The following is a 7270-nucleotide window of genomic DNA, read 5'->3' on the forward strand; positions in this document are numbered from 1 at the left end:
CCTCCGGGAGCTCCGGTTTCCTCCCACAGTCCAAAGACATGCAAGTGAGGTGAATTGGAGATACAAAATTGTCCATGACTGTGTTCGATATAACCTTGTGAACTGATGAACCTTGTGTGATGAGTAACTACCGTTTCTGTCATGAATGTAACCACAGTGTAAAACATGACGTTAAAATCCTAATAAAACAAACTAAAACATGAATTTTAAGCCTACAACACATTCTTAAACAAGTGTGAACAGGGCTAGTAATAAGGTAAAAATAAAAACTAAATAATGACATGATTTAATAGCTGATTATAATCATGAATGGGCACAAATCATGTTCAGATGGAAGGAAGAAAATAGGTGGATTGTTAAGGTGGTTTTCAGGCTTAAAAGAACAATCTTTATATATTTTTTAAAAATAACCAAATCCGTTTGTACTAACAGCATTTACTTTTACTTTTACTTTTAATATTTAAGTACATTTAATATCAGAAAATCACTTTTAATATTTAAGTACATTTTATATCAGAAAATCACTTTTGATACTTAAGTACATTAAATATCAGATCCTTTTAGACTTTTACTCAAGTAATCTTCTAACAGGTGACTTTTACTTCTATCAGAGTAAATTTAAAAGATACTTTTACTCAAGTATGGACTTCAGGTACTGTATACACCACTTGTTTCACTTGTGTACTGGACGTGTAAGGAATTGATGTGTGTGTGAAGGAATAGGGTTCATATTTACATCACACACACACACACACACACACACACACACACACACACACACACACACGCACGCACGCACGCACGCACGCACGCACGCACGCACGCACGCACACACACACACACAAACACGCAGTCTGTAAAAAATCCACAACATGAAGTCGATGCATTTTTAACATTTTATTAAAACATTTTCTTTAATGCCTCAATCATAACCAGGTTTTAATGAAGGGATCAGGGTCACTGCAGGTCACTGGACTTTCTACACCAAACTGGTCCTACTGTGTCTACAGTCTACAGTGTGGTTACAGTTTTATCAATGTGACCAAACCCCCGCCACCCACTATGGGGACCAGTACTGTTTATACACTCGATTACCTCCAACTAAATGAAGTATTTATTTATTTCAGGTCAGTGGGATATCTCCACCACCCCTGTTGATCTGCCGAGGGCGACAGTGACAGAGAAAAACTCTCCTAAAATTACAGGAAGGAACTTTGAGAGGAACCAGACTCGACAGGAACCTCCATCCCCCTCAGGTGACCTGGAGAATCATTTAAATGAATTAAAATGAAACAATATTTATAGTCTTTTATTCTGCACACTGTTGTCACAAACTGATGATTGTTGTTACTTTATGTTTTTAATAATTTAGGTCCCGGGTCAGTGTGACCACTCCACCACCCCGCCACTATGGCGACCGATATTTATCTGTGCAATATTTTATTATTTTATATTTATGTTTTGTTTAGTTTTTTTGTTTTTGCCAGAGCAAAGTGACCACTCCACCACTATGTACTCTGGGGGCCAATATTTTATTTTTCTGTACACAATTGTGGTAAGATTTATGTTTTTAATCATTTAGGTCCCGGGTCAATGTGACCACTCCACCACCCCGCCACTATGGCGACCAAATTTTATCTTTGCTCACAACATTTTAATTATTTTTGTGCTCTGTGGCCAATAGCAGAGTGACCACTCCACTACTTTGTGCTCTGGGGACCAATATTGAATTTTTTTGCACACAATTGTTGCACATGAATGTTTCCCCGAGCACTTTTGCACAGTGTTGTGACCACTTCACCACTTTTGTGCAGAATTGTTGCCAATTTTTAGCTCCACGTCTCCCAATATGTGGAGCAACATTTCTTTTAATTTAAAGCTTCTTGGTGAACCATCTTATCTTCCACCACTTTTTATTTTTCCTCTCATTCTGAGCCTCCTTCTTTTTCTCTGCTTTCTTACACTCCTTCTCTATTTCCTTCCACTCTTTCTCCTCCTGCTTCTTTCTTTCTTTCATTTCTGTCTCACTCATGTTCCTTAGCTGTTTTTGTTTCAGCTCCTGGAGCATCTTCTGCTTCAGAGCAGCCTGGTTCACCATCATGGAGACATGCAGCTCTTCATTAGTTTGAAGCTGCAGCTCTAGATAGGATCTCTCCATCTCCCTGTTTAGCTCTAGGTTCTTTTTCTTCTCTGACCATTTCTTCTCTTTTTTACGGATTAGATTGAGGAACCACGACTTCTTCCTATTTCCTCCCTCAGTCTCCTTCTTTTTGGGTGTCGGCTCTGTCGCCCGCTGCTCTGCTCTCCTCTTTGACTTGTTCTCCAGTCGCCCCGATTCTAACCTGCTTTGTAGCTCCGTTTCTGTCTGGCTTTGCTTTTCTTTACGCAGTTGTGCTGCAGCTTGGAGATCATTGACCTGTTTAAGCAGCTCTTGGTTTTTCTTCTCTGCCTTTATTTTTTCACCCACCATCCGAGTCCAGGCTGGTCCCAGCTTCTTTGTAATTTTTATCTGGGACTCTGGTTTTGGGTCTGGACTGTGACAGGCAGTGAGCTTCTCAATCTTTGATCTTAATGATTTGATTAGCAGGAACTGATCACGCTGCTTCTTCTCTTCCTCTTTTTCAGCTTCTTTAATAGCTGGGTCCATCCCCTTTCTCAGGGTTTTTCTCATAGCCTTGTCCCTCTTCCTCTCAATGCTCATCAGCTCTTCTAATTCCTTTTTTTCAGTTTCAAGCTCTTGGATCTTTCTTGCCAAATCCTTATTCTCTTTCCTCATCATTTTTATCAGTCTGTTCTTGTTCTGCTGCTTCAGAGGCCCACAAGTCATGTGCTCTCCCCAGTTTATTTTGGTCTCATCTATGATGTCCAGTGTGCACTGACCCTGCCCTATGTCCTTATTATACACCTGCATTGTGTTTTCCATATCCTCAATTTCTTCTCTCATTATTTCCATCATATCTCTCTCTGGAAGCCCACAAGTCGTGTTCTCTACCCAGTTCATCTTATTCTTATTGATGATTTCAGGTTTCCACTGACCCTTCATATCGCTCTCTTTTTGCAGCTGCTTTTGACCCCAGTAGTCCGAGTGCTCTACCCTATCAATCTTGGTCTCATCGATGATGTCCAGTGTGCCTTGACTCTGTCCTGTGTCTTTATCAGACTCTTGTATCTGGCTTTCCAAATCCTCAATCTCTATCATTATCATTTCCATCACATCTCTGTCTTTTTGCATTTGCTTCAGAGGCCCAAGAGTCGTGCGCTCTACCCTATCAATCTTGGTCTCATTGATAATTTCTAGTCTGCACTGACCCTCTCCTATGACTTTATTAAACTCTTGTATCTTGTTTTTCATATCCTCAATTTTTTCTGTCATCATTTCCATCATATATTTCTCTAGAAGCCCACAAGTCGTGCTCTCTCCCCAGTTAATCTTGGACTCATCGATGATGTCCAGTGTGCACTGACCCTGCCCTATGTCTTTATTAAACTCTTGTATTCTGCTTTCCATGTCCTCAATTTCTTTTGTCATGTTTTTCATGTCGTCTCCCCTGTCAGTCTCGATGATGTCCAGCTTGCACTGACCCTGTCCTCTATCTTTACCAGTCTCCTGCATCTGGCTTTCCAAATCCTCGATCTCTATAATGATCATGTCCATCACATCCCTCTCTTTTCTCAGCTGCTTTTGAGCCCAGTGGTTCAGGTGCTCTCCCCAGTCAGGCTCCATGATTTCCAGTGCGCTCGTACCCGGTCCTGTTGGTCCCGTCACCTGTATTAGCTGCAGTAGAAGCGCTGAGTAGAATCTCACACCGAGGTCTGAGCTGCTGAAGTGAAGCGCCTGTATTTATACTCTCTCTCCAGTGACGTCACAACACCAACCGGCCCGCATCGTGACGTCATTTGGTTATAAGACGTCACTCGCGTTACCCAGGTATTGCAGACTGGCCCCACGTCGTCTCGAATCCAGCAACCGATGGACAGCATAAACAGGTGTCCCATCAACAATCACCGGAGGTGGAGGAGTCTCACCAGACATGGTCTCGTTCAGTGGACCTGTGACAACCGGTTTCAGGAGAGATACATGAAAAGAATTTGACATACGAGAATGCCCAGGTAAATCCCATTTATATGTGACATCATTAATACGTTTTAAAATTTTATATGGACCAATGTATTTGGGTGATAATTTTTTACTCCCCTCTGAGATCCTGAAGTCTCGTGTTGACAGCCACACCCGGTCTCCTGGTTGATAGGTGGGAGTATTTCCTGGATGGCGATCTGCTTGATTCTTTTGCCGTTGCAATACGGTTTCTATGCGTTGATGCGTCTGCTTCCATACCTCCTCACTACGCCTCATCCAGTCATCCACAGTGGGTACATCCGATGTAGTTCCACATCAAGGCATTACAGGAGGTTGATACTCTAGAAAACACTGAAAAGGAGTCATCCCTGTGGTAGAACTAGTTAGAGAGTTCTGAGCAATCTCAGTCCATGGAAGAAAACGGGCCCAGTCTCTCGGATTCTCAAAACAATACAGTCTCAGAAATGTACCCAGTTCTTGATTCATCCTTTCACACTGTCCATTGGACTCGGGATGATAACCTGAAGTCAGACTAATCGAAACACCTAATTGTTCAAAGAAGGCCGACCAAACTTGGGACGTGAATTGGGACCCTCTATCTGACAGAATCTCCTCAGGAAAACATAATTGAACGAGGCTTCAGCAGTCTGAAAAGCAGTGGATAAGGATGGAAAAGGTAAAAACCTCACCCCTCGTGAAAATCTGTCAATGATTGTGAGAATAGTAGTATATGACTGAGAAGGTGGGAGGTCAGTAATAAAGTCAATAGCTAAATGAGACCACAGACGTGCTGGAAACGGTAATGGTACCAATTTCCCAACGGGCAGTGTTTTAGGCGTCTTACATTGCGAACAGACAGAACAAGATGATACGAACCTATGTACTGTATATCACTAAACATATTCTCCCACCAGTATCTATTAGCTAGAAGTTGTTGGGTACGAGTCTCACCAGGGTGACCAGATGAGATAGATGAATGGGCCCAGACAATAAGTCGATCACGATACGGACTAGGAACATACAGCTGATTAGGTGGGCATTGAGCAGGTATTTCAATCTCTCTTAACATTCCTTCAATTTCATCGTCGATTTCCCAACGAATAGAAGACACTACCACACCAGGTCGGAGTATAGTTTCAGATGAAGAGCTATGAGATGTTTCATCAACATACATTCGAGAACCTGGTGTGTATGAAACTGAAAGCGAGAAAAAAATAAGGACCAACGAGCTTGGCGAGGATCTAGTCGTTTTGCTGATTGCAAGTATTCCAAATTGTTATGATCTGTAAGGACTAAAAATGGATGATTAGCTCCCTCTAGCCAATGTCTCCATTCTTCGAATGCTAATTTCATGGCCAGAAGTTCTCCATCTCCGATCCCATAATTTTGTTCTGTGGGTGTAAGTTCATGTGAATAAAATGCTATGGGATGTAATTTCGGGGGATTACCTTGCCTTTGTGAGAGAACTGCATCCACCTCTACTAGAAAAGGTTGACTAGGATTGGGATGTGCGAGTATAGGAGCTGAGGTGAAAGCCTGTTTGAGGCTCAGGAAAGCCTGTTCGGCTTCACAATACCATACGAGATTTTTAGTAGCGCCCGTAAGATTTTTAGTAGCGCCCGTAAGAAGTGTCCGGGGAGCTGCCAAGCTACTAAAATTAGGGATAAAACGACAGTAGAAACTGGCAAATTCTAAGAACTTCATACCTTCGATCACTTGGGCAAGTTGTTTTTGTTGTTCTCCCTGCTGTTGTGCCATATCACTGCAAAAAATCACCTTCAGAAAACAAGAAAAATAAAAACAAATCAAGACAGAAGGTGCTTAAATCAAGCAAAATTATCTGCCAGTATAGTGAGAAAATTTATCTTAGCAAGATTTCTTAAAACAAGGGAAAAGATCTTGTGCTATAAATTATCTTATAATCTTAAAATTAGTAGGAAATTACTTGATTTAAGGCATTATGGCTAGATTTGAGTAAAACTCATTTGCTCTAATGTCATATTAATAATCCAAAAACTAGCATAATCAGCTAAACTAGCATATTAATCTTGTTTTAAGCATTTTCATAAAACCTTATTAGGTAAAAAAAATTCTTGAAATTAGATTTCTTGGACATATTTTTAGCTAAAATGGCTTAAAAATGTTCTTAAATTAACACTGTAAAGTTTAAATTAAGATCAACTCCAGAAAATAGTTCTCAAAATAAGAAATGAACAATCTAAAAACCCTCACATTGTTATAATTAACACTAAAAAAAACTATCTATAAAAACAGCAAAAGAAATATTGAAATGAGATGTAAATGCTTATATTAAGCAAAAAGAAAATCTGCCAATGGGGTACGCAAATGTTACTTAGTAAGACTTCTTAAAAATAAGCAATAATACATATAGGTTTTGGCATCACACTAAATGCCTTAAAACCGTCAGAAAATATGAAAATTAAAGCATTTTAATCATGACATAAGCATTAAAAATTCAGTTTCCATGCACAAAAGTCAGATATAGAGACTCGATACTATAATTAGTAATACTTATTAGTAATAATTTACTAATAAAGCAGTATTTAATCCAGAAATTATTTTAAATCACTTTTATTTCATCAAGTTTTTATTGCAAACATAATGCAAATTTCTAACTTTAATGAGAATGTATTGTAGCATCAAGCTAACAGTTTCGTCTGTTTGTGTTTTTTAACACGCTCTTAAACAAAGTTTCTAACAAACATTTAAGTAACATATTCCTCCAAAACGCATCTAATAAACCCATAATCTAAAATTAATCTCCTAAATGAAACTTCGTTGTTTTTTCCTCTTACAGAGAGAAGCACTCATGTTTACTCTGTGAGGCTTCGTCCCAAATCACTCCCCCTTCCCTATGTAGTGCACTTCGTAGGACATGACATGTTAGCGCTTCCACCCCAAACAGTGAAGTAGTGCACTATATAGGGAACAGGGAGTGATTTGAGACACTACATACGGACCTACTGTAAAGAGCAGATCTGTTACCTAATAAATTGCATTATCCAAGCATTCAGTGTTACCGCTCGCAATTTTAATTTAAATGTATCTTCTATGGTCCGACTACACTTGGTTATCAAACCTGAAAACAATTAAGAAAAATAAATGCTGACTTTAAAGTTAAACTAGCTAGCTAAGTTAATCAGGTAAATTCTAACTTAAATGAACCTAGAC

The 7270-nt window shown here is 39.7% G+C and overlaps 1 protein-coding gene across 2 annotated transcripts; it reads right to left on the reverse strand.

Moving 5' to 3' along the window:
• Nucleotides 1-888: 888 nt before the first annotated feature.
• Nucleotides 889-6923, reverse strand: LOC134312464 (golgin subfamily A member 6-like protein 22). 2 transcript variants are annotated; one of them, XM_062994429.1, is made up of 3 exons: nt 6895-6923; nt 5785-5854; nt 889-4419 (listed from the first exon to the last, which is right to left on the reverse strand). In XM_062994429.1, exon 3 carries the CDS (start codon nt 3722-3724, stop codon nt 1874-1876), a length of 1851 nt encoding a protein of 616 aa, XP_062850499.1. In that variant the 5' UTR covers nt 3725-4419; nt 5785-5854; nt 6895-6923; the 3' UTR covers nt 889-1873. The 2 variants fall into 2 exon arrangements, with proteins under 2 accessions (XP_062850499.1, XP_062850498.1); XM_062994428.1 differs by having other exon boundaries at nt 889-4429.
• Between the last annotated feature and the right edge of the window lie 347 nt (nt 6924-7270).

The sequence above is a fragment of the Trichomycterus rosablanca genome, chromosome 4 (assembly GCF_030014385.1).
Source record: "Trichomycterus rosablanca isolate fTriRos1 chromosome 4, fTriRos1.hap1, whole genome shotgun sequence".
NCBI lineage: Eukaryota > Metazoa > Chordata > Actinopteri > Siluriformes > Trichomycteridae > Trichomycterus > Trichomycterus rosablanca.